At 42.9% G+C, this 15,193-nt stretch overlaps 1 protein-coding gene across 15 annotated transcripts in view; it reads right to left on the bottom strand.

Annotated features, from left to right (window-relative positions):
• Positions 1-608: 608 nt before the first annotated feature.
• EBF1 (EBF transcription factor 1) overlaps positions 609-15,193 on the bottom strand; it is a 393,004-nt gene continuing 378,419 nt past the window's right edge. For 8 of the 15 annotated variants that reach the window (XM_072824327.1, XM_072824319.1, XM_072824320.1 and 5 more), the window contains 3 exons: positions 11,665-11,859; positions 11,266-11,334; positions 609-2,641 (listed from right to left, as the gene is read on the bottom strand). In XM_072824327.1, the coding sequence (XP_072680428.1) occupies positions 11,267-11,334; positions 11,665-11,859 (263 nt within the window). In that variant the 3' untranslated portion in view covers positions 609-2,641; position 11,266. The remainder of the gene's footprint in view (positions 2,642-11,265; positions 11,335-11,664; positions 11,860-15,193) is intronic. The other 7 variants (XM_072824323.1, XM_072824324.1, XM_072824325.1 and 4 more) reach the window with 1 other exon arrangement.

The raw sequence follows: 15,193 nt of genomic DNA, 5'->3' as shown, positions 1-15,193 counted from the left end.
GACCATTCCTTCACAAACGGTTAATGGGCTCACCAGACAAAATATGGCTTTAAATTGTATACATCTTCAGGCCAGCGCTTACCACACGAATTCAGACAACCTTTCTGAGTACCGAGAAGCAATGCGTCCACCTTGCTTACATTTTCCAGTTTTCTTTATTATTATTAATCATCATTATTATTATTTCTCACCTTGAAAAATCAGCTTTCCTCCCCTCCCTTCCCTCCCACAACTCCCATCCCCCACCCGCCCCAACCCATAAAAATCGCACTCCGCCAGTCTAGTGAAAACCATTGCAAAATCCATATGGGGGCATGCACAGTTGCAGCATTGTTGTAAATTTCTTGCTCTACTAGAAAAAGTTACATTGTCTTAAGGTAACAAAACAGTTCTTTTGTGCTTTTCCATTTCTTTGTTTTTTTTTTCTTTTTTCTTTTTCTTTTTTCTTAGAATGTTAGTGATGACTGACAATTCTGGTGCACAGTTACAATGTACAAGTGAAATGAATATGATTTGCATTGTTAAGGCATCCAATCTGCTGGTTTATATTTATGTGAAAGACAGAGGAAATATACAAGCAGACTTAAGAAAGAAAGTATGTTCATTGATTTCTATGAAGTTTCTCCCCCAAATTTAATGCACAAAATGCGTCACTCCAAAGGGAGAGATTCCATGCATATTAATAGAGTAAAACAGCATTAGTTTTTTTTTTCTGTAAGCTTCCAAAGCAAAGGATACATTTTTTTAATCTACAGAACTAAATGCTACAAGAATAATATGCTACTATTTTTTTTTTTTTGCCATATATTGGAAAAAACTTCTTAACTTACAAATAATACAAAAATAGACAATGGCTTTTGGGTGGAAATAAAAAAATTGAAGCATGGTTTAAAACAAAACTAAAAATAACTATAAATGAAATGTTTAAAAATCACATTGAAACAGCTAATACAACTGTAGGTGACCAAACAAATACGCACTTTTCACATAGCAAACATACACAATAAAATAAACTGGGAGTGGGAGGAAAAGGAAGAAGGGGAAAGCAATGTACAAATTCCAAAGATAAATACATTATTTATATGGATATTTTACAAAATCCCCTTTAAAACAAAAAGCCTTTTAATTAACTTCGCAAGTATGTGCAAGCTAAAGGTAGTGAGCTTTTTTTTTCTTTGCAAAATATGCAGTAAAATCTTTTTTGTGATATTGAAAAACTGTCTTAAGACATTAAAATGTATAAATAGAACAACGACTTTGGCAAAAATCACAAAAAATCTACAGTATTTATAACTACATACAAAAACACAACAGCAAAGGAAAAAATATCAGGCAAATGCATCCTCCGAGCTTTGCTGCATCTTTGCTATTTATTCTTACTTTTAAGAACACTTCCCAGATGATGAGAGCAAAAATTCCATAGAACAGAAAACTATGTTTTGGAGCTCTCAACCTTCTTCTCCTTTCTCCCAGTTTTCCTTTTACTCTTAATTCCAAAGCACTTAACCTGTCGCTCTAATCTATTATGTTACAAATGGTAAGGGTCACCAAGAGAGGCGCGTTATCTCCAATGGGAAATCTGAAATACCTGCCATGTTGCTTCTGTCAGCTTGTGGAGGATTGGTAGGAATCAGCATTTAGGATGAGTAAACTTTAAACTTGCAAATGGCGGTGTGAAAGTGGGATTTTGGCTTGGTAACTGGAGGGCTTAATGTGGAATTCTGTGCCTGGACCCTGTTCCATGAAGTCTCATAGGAGATTCTCACACAGTATGTGCGCCATCAAGCTCTCAAGAGGCCATCGGCTTCAGAAGAAGTTGACACAAGTGAAAGAGAGAATGATACCAGGTTTCAATACGCAGTTTCAACAATCTGTCTAGAGGCACTGGATTTTTGAGTAGAAGGGAAAAATGTGATCACTTACATCACTTTTTAACTTTCCAGGCTGCATTTATTTACACAGTTACTTAAGACAACAATACAAAAGAGAGAAATAAGCTTGCACTGCTAAGGGATGGCGTGTTAAGTTAGATATTGAAAATGCACTGTCTGAGCTAACTACCATTTGATATGCTTTAAGGCGCAAAAGCCGACCCTTAGTTTTCTAAAAAAATCTAACTGGCATTCCTATTCTGTCCCATACAAGCTTTTTTTTTTTTTCTTTTTTATTCTTTTTAACTTTTTTGTAAATATCACCACTTCATTCTCCCTTTACACAGCTTTAAAAACATCATAAATTAAAACATGGAGTCTTATTTATAGTGTCCCTTGTATACAGCTTTATGGTTTATAAAAGACCAATGATTGCAGAGTTAAGCTTTAAAAAAAAAGAAAGTAAAAGAAAAAGTGGATTTGCTTTTATCAACACAGAATAAATATATCCCCCAAATACTCGGGAGGTACAACTTTTAACCAACACTCTGCACTTGCAGATCCCTTCCAATTTCAGTATTTGCAAGGTCGGTGATATTGTTTGTTTAAAAATCTGCAGTTATTGTGATTCCTCTTAAAAAGGCCTGAGTTAAAAGTTCCACTTGGGGACTTGTATCAGATTACTCTCTGTAGCAGAATCCAACCTCTTCATTAATAAAATTCTTCAAGGCAATTCTTTCACATAGGAGGGACAATCATGCCAGATATCGCTGTGGAAAGAGAAGATGAAAGTCAATGGTTTTGCATCCAAGATTCTCACTGAGAAAAACGGGGGGGGGGGGGGGGAACCACCCACACAACACTGTTGGCTGAATAATGTCCTCTCATCTTCCCTGGAATGAGTTTTTGTTATAAAATGTACATGTACTTTATTAAGAATGATAATATATCAGCCTGTGTATGTGTCTTTAATGGGACAGAAGATGCTAAACATCCTCCAAGTCTGATTTCAATTTTAAAAATGTAACTGGAAAGTTGCATAGTTTGAATGCCGCTGGGAAAGCTGCAGCCCCCAAATCTTGCAAAATAGTAAGAATTTGCAATTTGTCACTCTTTGTTTCCCCTCCCCTTCACTTCCATCATACAAAATAAAAGAACTGGTTCATCCCAAATGCCAGCTAGTTCTACGAAAAAACAAAAACAAAAGCAAAAACAAAAAACATGGCTCTGTGCTCTGTATTTGCATGAAGGAATCCTGCCGTCCTTTCAATCCTCCTGCCTGGGAGAAGGGAGCACCGGGAGCCTTGTTCCCTGGGCAAAGAAGCAGGGATAATGTATGAAGCGGGAGGGGAAGACAGGTTTGCAAGAAACTGCAGGATGTCTCCTATACCACTGCTTCACTCAAGGTTCTGGAATGATCTGACCACGTTCCTAGAAAATTACAGCCTAGGAAAGCTGGGGTAAGATCCTGGGGTAATCAAAAAAATCTTTCAAAGGGTTGAGTTAGGAGGCCGCACACAGTGGTATTTAGAAAAGCAGCGACTCCAATAGGCCAGCCTTCCACCTCTGACTTTCCTGCTTTCTGAATATGCTGTGCTCATTACACCCACGCCCCCCACCCCAAGGTAGTTAACCTTTTTCCTTGAACCTCCACTTCCTCAGCTAGAAAATGCAGTTAAGGATATTTGGAAGGCCAGTGGTATTTTTAAGGTTGTTGGAGAATTAAATAAAATAACATATGTGAGGTGCAGCTCCGAGTAAAGACCTCATAGAGGTTAGCTGCTATTACTTTTAATCCATCCCTTCTGCTGCTAGACTAGCTGTGTGACCTTGTGCTGATGGTTTAACCTCTCTGAGCTGTGCTTCCTCTTCAATCAATAGGCACCACCCATTGAATGATGAGCATGAGAAATGAAGGGACGTCTGTAAGAAAGTTAAAATAGTATGGGAACTTTGAAATATGTTGAGGGAAAAGCAATGCGTACATTAGAAGCAAGAAGTGGCCATCTTTGCTTCCAAAGAGGAGAGAGAAAGGCATTGCTTTCTTTTTATTGGCAATTCTAAATTTAAATTGATGTTCTTGTCAGTGATGACTGAGTCTAGAAAGTGGCCCTCTTCGTGTCCTAACTCTCACGTCCAGAAGAATGTGCGTGTTTTTTAAGCAAACCCCAAGTACCACAGATGCTGCTGCAGACACAGGGAGGCTAGTTAAGGCTCAGAGCCCTGCCAGCCCCCCCAACCCTCCTGCTTCCCCTCCCCCACCCCCAGCATTTTAAATTCAATTAAAAAATGTATTTTGCCAAACACTTTTTCCGTTAATTTTTAAACCCATCTGTATTCACAGGGAAATTTAATCCACATGTTTCTGATTCATGTACACGTAAATCATCCAAATGTTGTTTTGCAAGAGCCCTTTCGCAGTCCAAAAGCTCCTGGAGTCTTTTTCGTAAGCCCTCATAAGCCATTTTTCTTAGAAACAGGAAGTGTCTCTTGCCAAACGCAGACCAACTTAAACCCCCAAAGATTCGGGATCAGTTGGAAAAGCAGTCCCCCTTAAGATTCAAGTGAGCCCTAGATCTGACGGAAATGGGGAGCTCAGATTTTCAACCCAAGTCTTAACAGGAGAATTCAAGATGCTGTAGCTCCAAAGGCAAGGGGGCAGGGGGTCTTTGCACTGTGACAGCTCAGCATGGCTCTGCCTCCCTAAAGATCTTTCATCTAGGCTGGAGGTGGGTCCCCGGCACCCTTATTAAAGACTGGCCTTTCTGTGGGAGTTCTAAACCTTTGGCAAGAGAAGCAAGCCCTAGCTCTGCCCTTCACCAAAATCTACTTTGTACGCCTGACATTAAAGGGCAGTCCCCTCTTGGACTATTGGGTACAGCTCAGGCAGTGTCAATATGAGGCAAAGCAGAGAACTGACAAACTTCCTGCTAATTTGGTCAGTGGAACCAGCCATTTATTAATTGGACCCTAAAAATATTGGGATTTTTTTAAAATTCTGGATGGCCAGGAAAAAAAAAATCTAGCAGTGTTTTGTACCTGAATAATGTGCTAGATTAATTAGATTAAACCTCCACTAGGTCCCCATTAAAAATAGTAAAGCAAAATTAAGTGATGTGCTAGTTCATAGCTAACAGTGCTTCTCAATCTGGAATATAGGGGTTGCAAACTCTAATGCCCTGAGAGCCCAGATGGAGAACATAAGTGAGCATAGTGCCCTGATAGGAATTGAGGTGACTCTGCCAAGGGCATGCTTTCTTTAGAAAAGAAAAGAAAAAGCTGCCGCGCAGAAATGCCTGCTCACAACCACCAGATCTGAATTCTTTCAAGAGATGATGGAAAAAAAAAAAAAAAAGATGATGGAGACGTGCATTTTTAAAAATACAACCGAGCCCGGTTTATACATCTTAGCAAATAATTGAAATTAAAAACATGCAAACAGACACATCTGAGGGTACCTAGGGGGTGGCTTTGATCTACCCATACTTTCCTACCTTCCCTTTGTTGGTCCTCAGACTTCTCTTAGAGTCTAATGGAAATCATGGAATCTCTCTCCAGAAGAAGGCCCATTCGTACCTACACCCAGAACTCTGCATAAAACACCGGGGTCACAGTTCCTTAAGTCTCATCTGCGACTTCCTAAACTCCAGTCACAGAATACTTCCTGATAAATAAATTTTAGTTTTCAGCCTGTGAGTTGCTACACCTCTAAAGAGGCCTTTTTATAATGTAATCTCCACTGCATGACTGCGGGAAAGCTCCTGGGTTTTTAGGAGCTGTTTTTCTTGTATCTGTGCTGCAATCCTCAAGATTACTTATGTGGGTGAGAGAGATGGTGTTTGAGGCTTGGAATGTTCCAGAAATGCCGCTAGCACACTGATTTGCCCAAGTAGGGGCCATGAAGATTTCCATGAGGACACAACACTCTCAGAGAGCAAGATATGCCAAACATCACAAGACATCGTAAGATCGAGGTGGCTCTGCCATCTTCCCCAGCAGCTGGATGATCACGATCTCTGACAGAAGGTCAGAAACTATTGGCTTGAAAGGCCATGCATTTTGCATTATGGTTTTCACATTTTGATAAGAACAAAGCCAAAATGAAAAGTTTGGCCGAGCTGGGAGAGTTTGGAGTGAGAGGGTAGAATATGGTCTTCCTCGAACCACCATATGTGTGTAAGAATTATGAGCTAATCAGAGACAGAATGGGGGGGAAGATCTTGCACAAACTGAGCATGTGCACAGAGCAAAAGACAATTCCACAAGATCACCCCTGGACTGCGTGACATCTAGAGTCGGGTGGGGCCAGCCAGCCCGCCCGAGCTTCAACAAGGTGAGGTGAGAAAAAAAATCAGTGTGTGAGTACAATTTCTGTGAAATCACGCTGGTCTGGGGGGGGAGGGGTGGCTCAGTCAGTTAGGCCTGTGCCTGCAACTCAGGTCATGATCCTAGGGTCCTGGGATCAAGCCCTACACCCGGCTCCCTGCTCAGTGGGGAGCCTGCCCCTCCCCCTGTTCGTGCCTCTCAAATAAATGCAATCTTTAAAAAAAAAAAAAAAAAGAAAGAAAGAAATCACACTGGTCTTTTGTTTTTAACTTTTCGTTGCAGGGACTGTCCAGGACATGGTTAGGGTTTAAAATCACTACACTGTGGGGAGGTCCAATGGCATACTGACAGCCTCCTTGGGGCTGCCTCTCTCTTGATTAATGAAGTCCTCTGAGGCCTGAAATTGCATAGAATCCATGCTGTAGGGGGTATAAGCTTTCGGAGAAGAGAGAGGACGTCTCCAGGACAGTGGCTGAGCATAGTGGGTCACTCAAGTCTTTGACCTATGAAAATAGAACACACCTGGGGAATCAGGATCAGTATTTATCAATGACTTTACCTAGATAGGAATGGAAGATGTCTCTGCATTATCTCTTTAAATCCAAAATATGGCCACATTTTCCAAAGTTTTTCATGGGCAGTTAATTGGTCTTAACATTCACAAAAGAGTTCTTTGAGCAAATAAATTTAGAGAACTAAATGGAACAGTCCTCTTTTTTTTTTTTTTTTTTTTTTGCTTAACTGTAGGATGTCTCAGAGCTTTTAATAAACTTAGGTGCATTGTGACTCTCCAAGACTGGGATTCAGTAAGTGCCACTTTCTAGATTTGCTTGACCACAAGATTAATTTTTTTAAAAAAAAAAAGCATATCTAGTGAGACTCCAAAAGTGCTGAGATAAGAGTTGCTTTATCCCCCCAAAATTTCTCAGACATACAGTAATTTGTCCAAGGTTTTTTCTATCTGGGAGAGAAAAGCCAGTCAGAACCGCAGTAGAACTTGTGAATTATAAAATATATGTACAGAATGGAATTTATGGCTTCCAAGTAAGGACTCCCTTGTTCAACCTTATCCCCACTTCGGTATCCCAGGATGCCAAGTGACTTGCTGGTTACTGCACATTACTCCTTGGCTCCAGGTATCTTTAATCCTCTGCTTCGAAAGCCCCTCCCCATCTCCCTCTTCTTGAATCCTTCTTGCCCTTCATCCAAGGTCCAGTTCATTGGCAGCATTCACCACGAGGCTATTTTAACTTCTCCCTAATCTTTCCTCCTCTGAACTTCCACAGGCGGGCACCCAGTCTCTCCACTGTTGCATTTCCTTTAATACAGGGAAAGATTTTAAGGCCAGGATTTTGTAGTTCACATGGCCTACCCCAGTGGCTTGATGACAGTATGGCCATATAGCACTGGGGCTTAACATAGTAATCAGTCCACTTGGGTTTTAACCCAGGATCTCTCAATTTGCCAGCTGTGGAACTCTGAATGAGCCATCCTCATTTGGCTCTAAGGCTTGATTTCTCCATCTATACAATGGTGACAACAAATAGCCTACAGGTTGGGAATGAGATAATGCAGAAGTCAAGCTGGGAACAAGCCCTCCTGTGTTAGTAGCTGTGACCATCATCATCACCATCATGTGAGATTGCAATGCATGTTCATTGGGGAATAAACATCTATGAAGTGACTAGAGGGGGCCAAGACAGGGCTTCTGGGAAAAAGGCCTTTAAGGAGTTGGCTAAAAAAAAAAACCCAGAATGATGTAAAATTAGTAGAGTGGCAGTTGGAGGTACACAGGTCTTTAAAACCCTTGGGATCCCTGGGTGGCTCAGCGGTTTAGCACCTGCCTTCACCCCAAGGCATGAATCCTGGAGTCCCAGGATCAAGGCCACATCAGGCTCCCTGCATGGAGCCTGCTTCTCCCTCTGCCTGTGTCTCTGCCTCCCTCTCTCTCTCTCTCTCTCTCTCTCTCTCTGTGCCTCTCATGAATAAATAAATAAAATCTTTAAAAAAAACAAAACACTCAAACAGCCTAAACGTGTCACCTCTGAGTTTGTTCATACAGTCCATTTGCTTAACCAATGTCTTCCTTTGTCACTTGCCCTGTCTTAATGACCACAGTTATGAACTAGGTGGATCCAAATGGAATTACTGTGACAATGAAAAACGGAAGGAAGAAGGAAGAGGAGCCCCTCCGCCCCACCCCGCACCCCCCCACTCGCCTCCTATAGGTCACCCATGTCCTCAATAATGAGGTCATTCTTTAGTTACAGGTCTAGGAGTTCCAATGTCCCTTTCTTCAGGGGAGAATCCAAGGCCAGGCAGGAGCTCCCTGGAAGCAATGATGGAATGCACCATAGGCTGCAGGGATGTGGATAGAGGGCCAAGGTGCAATTCCAGGTATGTGGGCCCTACCTGCTGGGGGTGGTGGCTGGGCATGCAGTGGGCAGGAAGACAGACGAGACAGTTTACAGGAAAACGGTGTCAGTTATTGCAACTTTAATTTCTCTACTCATACCTCTCTCACCCCCCGCCCGGCCACCTCTCAAAGGTAGAGATGTTTGGTACATGAACATATTGGAGGGAAAAAAAAAAAGGCATCAGAAAGAATCTCCTGGACACATGCTCCATTAGAAGGAAAGGGCAACGTCATCCACAATAGCAGATCGAGCACAAAGTGTGTTCCTAAATTTTTCACCTTGAACCCTTCCCACTGTGCAGCTGCACGTGAGAAATGTGATGGAGAGGTGGCGATTCGGTTTCTGGTCAGAACAGAGGGGAACTGTCCCTGTACTTTCAGAACCTGTGCAGACTTGGGTTAGAAATGCCCCGGGTGAGGGGGATCCCTGGGTGGCTCAGCAGTTTAGCGCCTGCCTTTGGCCCAGGGCGCGATCCTGGAGTCCTGGGATTAAGTCCCACATCAGGCTCCCTGCATGGAGCCTGCTTCTCCCTCTGCCTGTGTCTCTGCCTCTCTCTCTCTGTGTCTATCATGAATACATAAATAAATAAATAAATAAATAAATAAATAAATAAATAAAATCTAGTTCATTTACAAAAAAAAAAAAAAAAGAAAGAAAGAAATGCCCCGGGTGACAAATGAACAAATTTTGTATGAGTCCCTGTTTTGAAGCCATTTTATTATTACTTAAGAGCACCTGCTGGCGTGTGTGTACACATGCATGCGTGCGCGTAAACACACACACACACACACACACACCACCACACCACCACCACCACCACCACCACCACTAGATATTCCCTGAATCTAGGACATTCTACAGCCTGGGCTAAGTCCCTATTTTCAGCCCTTCCTGCAACCCCCCCCCAACCCCCCCCACCCAGGGGTCCAAATGCAGGCAAAGACACTGGGCCTTGCAAAAGGACTGCCTGCTGAAGTCACTGCGGGCCTTTTCTTCTCAAGCACCGCCTCCCCACTCTTGATTACAAACCCTATTCTACCTTATTTTGATAGCAAATCTATGTTTTAATGAGGGTTGTGATAGGCAGCTCAAGTACGGCAGATTTCTGCTTCCCTGTGTGTTATCTTTATTTAAACTCATTGTAAGCTATCCTCAGTTTGCCAGTCAGAGGTGTACTGAGGGTGACAAAGCACCATTAGCTGAAAAAGAGTCAGATTTGTATGACTGGGTGGCTCCCTTCATGGAGGCGGGCGGGACCCGTTGTGAGTAATATTGCTTGCAGTGCAACTCAGATTATTCTCCTCTGCCTTCTCAGATGGCTTTGCCAACGCTCTTCAAGGGAGGGACATAGGCAGGTCATACTAGGCATGACTGGCTGTGCTGGGTAGATTTGCCAGCAGGTTTCTGCAGAATGTTTAGCAGAGCCTGTCTGGAGTCAGAAAGTCAGAGCAATCAGGAGCTCAGGTCCTGGAATCACACAGTTTGGGTTCACTTTTGGCTCTGTCAGTAGCAGCTGTGTGACCTTGAAACTGGGCCTGAATTTTCCCATCTATAGAGAGGGAAGAGCATTCTTCTTTGGAAGAATCAATATAAGGTTATATCAACGTAAGGTGTCTGGTGCAGAGTACATGTGTACTCTGTATAAATAACAAAATATACATACATGTACATACAATACATAATATACATATAAGAGGCAGGGCCGAGAAATCCCAGATGGATCTGCCACTCTCCCGCCCCCCTTCTCTACCAGAGAAGACGGCATGATGACCATTGAGGGAAGGCACTGTGGGGAACCATGCAGGCTGAGGGGTGAGGGGCACAGACCCTGCTGGGGTTGACATTCATCTCCACCATTTATGGGCTATGCCTACAGGCAGGTATTTCCTCTCCTTAAGCTTCAGTTTCATCATCTGTACAATGGAGATCATAATATCCTCATATTTCACTAGGAAGCTATGAGGATTAAATAAGATAAAGCATGCTCAGTGCTGAGCACAGTGCCTGACACATGGTTCGGTGCTAAATAAATGGTAGCTGATTATTTTATTGATCTTATTTCCCTGCCAGCTGGCTTAGGAATCCTGGATGCATCCCTTTTACCCCCTCTGAGTCAGACAGTGCTTGGGAGACGGAAAGAGGAGATGAATTTTTGAGCTCAGGAGTCTGAAGCCAGGTTTGGCCACAAGCTACTGCGGGAAGTCAAGCCCTATCATAACCTCCCTGACCTGGGTGTTCTCATCTGGAAAGTAGGGCTTCAAATGCCCAACACACAGTACTGCTATGGGGGATGAATGAGCTTGTGCAGGTCAACAGTGTCAGCACATGAGAAGAATGTAAGACACAGTGGACCCATTTTAATAGGGTGGGGTTATTTTTCCTCAATGAATAGAGAGGTCACCTCAATTCTTGGTGACTCTTATTTTCCATACTCCATGATGGAGACAAAAATGGAACAATTTTAATATGAACCAGGATGCTCTAGTCTCAACTTGGGGTTTCTGGTTCCCAGAAGTCAGTCTTGGGACTTTGGTCTCCAGTGTTAACCTCAGGGCTTCCCGGTCAGGCCATGGCTCACCCACTCCACATCATCAGCCCCACACACGTTCACTCCAACACAGGCAACAGGAAGGGAAGGTTGAGTGACCTACTTCAGGAGAAGGCCAGTCCCGGGAGAGACCCTGCAGTGGAGAACTTGCTAGAGTCCACAAAAGACTGGTCTGATTATGGCGACCACAGGGAATGAAAGAGGAGAAAAGAGAAATGATGATATTAGTAAGTGGAAATAGTATTCTCAAGCAAATCCCAGGCCTGAGCAGAATTGTTGGCATTGGAAAGAGGACAGCTCAGGCAACTCCAGCTGAGAAGGGATGTGCGGGGCCAGGGGCCTGGGGGCCAGGGCCAAGGAGAGTGAACACAAAGGAACAAACAGAAGGAGGGCAGAGAGAAGCAGGCCAGCCCAAGGTGGATCCCTCACACCAGTGATGCATCTGCCTCAGGCCCTGGGAGGGTGAAGTCCGGGCATCCTGGGGGGCCTGGGTGGGGCTTACCTTGCAGGCTGTTCCCATTGGTGCTGGTGCAGGTGGGAGGCGGGGAGGTCTGGGGTCTGACAACTGGCGCAAAAGCACTCTTCTGTTTCACGGCTGAGACCATGTTGGCTGGTGAGAAGGAGAAGATGCCCGAGGAGCTGCTGCAGTTGGAGGGGAGGCTTGTGGAGGAGGCCATGGTGGGACTGGATGGCACGACTGAATGGGGCAACAGGAGAGGAGAAATCAGCACCTCTCCTGGCATCCTGAGATGAGGTGGCTCAGCCCTGTCCTTCACCCAGCCACCCGGCTCAGGCCACCCTTCCAGCATGAGCCTTCTCTGAACTCTTGGGATCTTATCTGCTTTCATCACTTGGTACTTGGCACATGCCACCTCTTGTTGGTGGTGATCTTTTATGTGATTATTGTGGGCCTACTATGTGCCAGGCAGTGTGCTAGGCACTGGGGCATCCCAGGCCACATAACAAAAGTGCTCTCAAAGGGATAGAGTAGCATGAAACAACAACAAAGGTGAGCATGGCAAACTCTGCAGAGGCAGAGAAAAGAAGCAAAGAAGGCTTCGTGGGGGAGGTGTCAAGGGAAGCATTCTGGGTGGGACCTAAACTAAGACTCTAGCAAAGGGGCTGGTAATATCAGAGGCAGGAGGAGGCCAGCCTGAGACAGTGTGGTCACAGATGGAATGAGAGGTGTGAGGAAGAAGGGTAGGTTGAAGTCAATGCCAGGATTCCAAATTAAAGCACTGGCAGATGGTGGTGTGTATGTGTTCCTGTTCTCCCCATGAAGCTACGAGTTTCTTAAGGATACAACTGTACCTGAATGTCTCACACACACAGATATAGGTAGGTAGGAGGCCAGGTGGGTAAATAGACTGCCACAGGCAATATTTGTGGATAATGCAGAACGACGAGTCAAAGTTCCAAATTCTTTCTATCCCCTGTAGAGCTGTACACGAATACTTGTGAATTAATAAGCAGTAGGATAGGAGCTTTTTAGTAAATACTCACAGTCTAGTAGTAGTGAGGATGTGGATTACCAATGATGGGAGAATTTTGGCAATTCATGGAGGGAGGAAAACCTAGTTGCTTGGAGATATGAGTTTGGTGGAGGCACATTCTCTACCAACCACAGTTCTTTCAGCCTGGCCATTCATATTTCGTTAGTTGCTAATAATGTCATGGTTACTTCAGGAGACAGAGACTTTGTGCACAGTGAGTCCTCTCCTCTTGCGAGCAGTATTTTCATACACTCACCTATTTCCTCCATCTCTGGGAAAAATATGAATCCTGCCCAGTGACTTTCAGGCATTTAATTCAAATCCTAAGTACTTCCTTCTACTGTATTATTTTTCCCATTATGTAATAAACATTTCATATGGCTTTATCATTCACAAGAATCTTCATGCCTTTTTCATCTTATGTCACTGTCAAAGCAACCCTAAGTTGAGGCCTATTACATCCTTTTTACACCTGAGCAAGCTGAACAAGCTGAGACTCAGAAAATAGTTTAGTGACATGCCCAAGGGCCAGAGGCAGAATGTGATGAAGCCAGGAACCAGACTCAAATCCAGTGTCCTTTCCACTACACTACCCTACAAAGGAAACAATCACCGGGGGAAAGGACCCCCTTCCCATGAGCCCACCAGAGTCTAAATTGCTATGTAGGGGGCTGGCCTTCCCTTGGCCTACTGGCTGCAGAAAGAGGGAAGTGGGAATCAAATCCATCTGGGCAGCAACTGCCATCAGAGGGAAATGACCCCTTGGAATCAGCCCTCAGCACTACACAATCCAAAGGCACCAAACGCTTGACAGAGCAGAACACTGGGCCGCCATCCTTGGAGTTTTCACCAACATGTTCTAAACTGTACTTTTTCTTTTAATGAGGCCAGCATTTTTATACATCTCTTAGGATTTGTAAATGTGAAAATACGCTCAATAATAACACCCATTTAAATTGCAAAACTCCTGCACTGGAGGTTTGATTTTTAAATATTCGTAGACTTGAAATCCTGCTGGTTCACTGAGGAAGGCAATTAATCTCGTTGGCAAATGCGATCATTATGTGTATTTAGAGGTGGGGAGTTTGAGGGGGGTGGTTCACAGAGGAAAGGCTGAAATATAGTCAAGCAGCTCCATTTGTTATAACATTATTAGTTATCAGCCACCACACCACAAAGTGTGTTCACCAGTGCAATGTCTTATTTTATTTTTTATTCTGTTCGGAATTTTTCAACATGAGTGGTTTATGAATAATTAAATATTATGGAGGCAAAAATTCAAATCAGCTGGGCTTTGTGTTTATTGTTTTATTTGCATTTATGCAGATAAAACCGTCCCATCTGAGAGCCTATTTGAGAATTTAATACTATATTTGTGAGCACTGAGGAAATCAATTAATGGAAATTAAATGTTGGAAGTTTCACAGTCTGACAGATGCAATCTCAGGCTGAAGTTGGTGGGTGTCTGCAAGGGCTTGGGAAGACAGCAATCCAAGCCCCTAAATTAAATTGCTACCATATAGCAATTAGTTTATTGATTTAATTAAGAATGCCACCTTTTAATTTTCAGGTCATGATTGAAACATTTTCTGATTGAGTAGATGGGAGAACACTGAAATGATAGATCTATGAGAAACAGTCTTTCAATGAATCAAATTCCTGAAACTGGTCTCATTGACTGGAACAGGCAGACCTAATGTATGCAGATTATTTGGGGGAATTCTAAAGGTACAACAAGCTGCTATTCCAAACAGATAAAGTGGAAATATGAAAGTTAGCACACACTGAGCATAAAAATTCACCAAGAAAGTAAAAGGCCTTAAGTATTACTTTCAGAAATAACCTTTCTCAAAGGCCAACAATGATCTTTCCTCTTTCAAAGATTAGAACATTTCATATTTCCACCATTAGAGACAGCATAGTTTTTAGGGTTTCTTAGCCACGACTCTTTAAAAAAAAATTGTGAGTGTTCTTTCATTTAACAACACATCTTCTATCATTCCACGAATGTCTAAGAGTTTGGCCTCATTTTACAAAACAGAAGAGTTACCCCACACTGTCCAAGATAAACTTGGTTATCTGTGTAAAAATCCCCAGAGGGAGATGGAGAGATTGTAGAGACGCAGCCCAGGACATTTATATGTAAAGATGCTAGTTCCCTGAGGTTCTTTAGGTGCAACCTGAATGTTGTACCAAAAAGTTCCTTAAACTAAACTTCTTTAAGGCAAGGACAATGCACCAAAAAGAATATTTTTTTCTTATGTATGTGTTTTTTTCATCTTGACAGATTTTTGGAAAAAATAAAATTTTTTTTTGTTGTTGTTTTTTGATGTTGCTGTTGTTTGGTTTTTAGTACATATCAAGTACAAAGGGAAAAGAACTTCAAGCGTTTAAAAAAAAAAAAAGAAAAGAAAAAAGGAATCCTATTCCTAAAGGGAGACATTTTAAGTTTTAGCCTGTTTTGCCAATGCTACACGAGCAGCACCACTTAGGATCACTCTGTCATCACGGTGATTGAGATTTACTGACTGTGCGTCT

This window comes from Canis lupus, chromosome 4, assembly GCF_048164855.1.
Source record: "Canis lupus baileyi chromosome 4, mCanLup2.hap1, whole genome shotgun sequence".
Classification (NCBI taxonomy): domain Eukaryota; kingdom Metazoa; phylum Chordata; class Mammalia; order Carnivora; family Canidae; genus Canis; species Canis lupus.
This window is presented reverse-complemented; position numbering and strand designations above follow the sequence as displayed.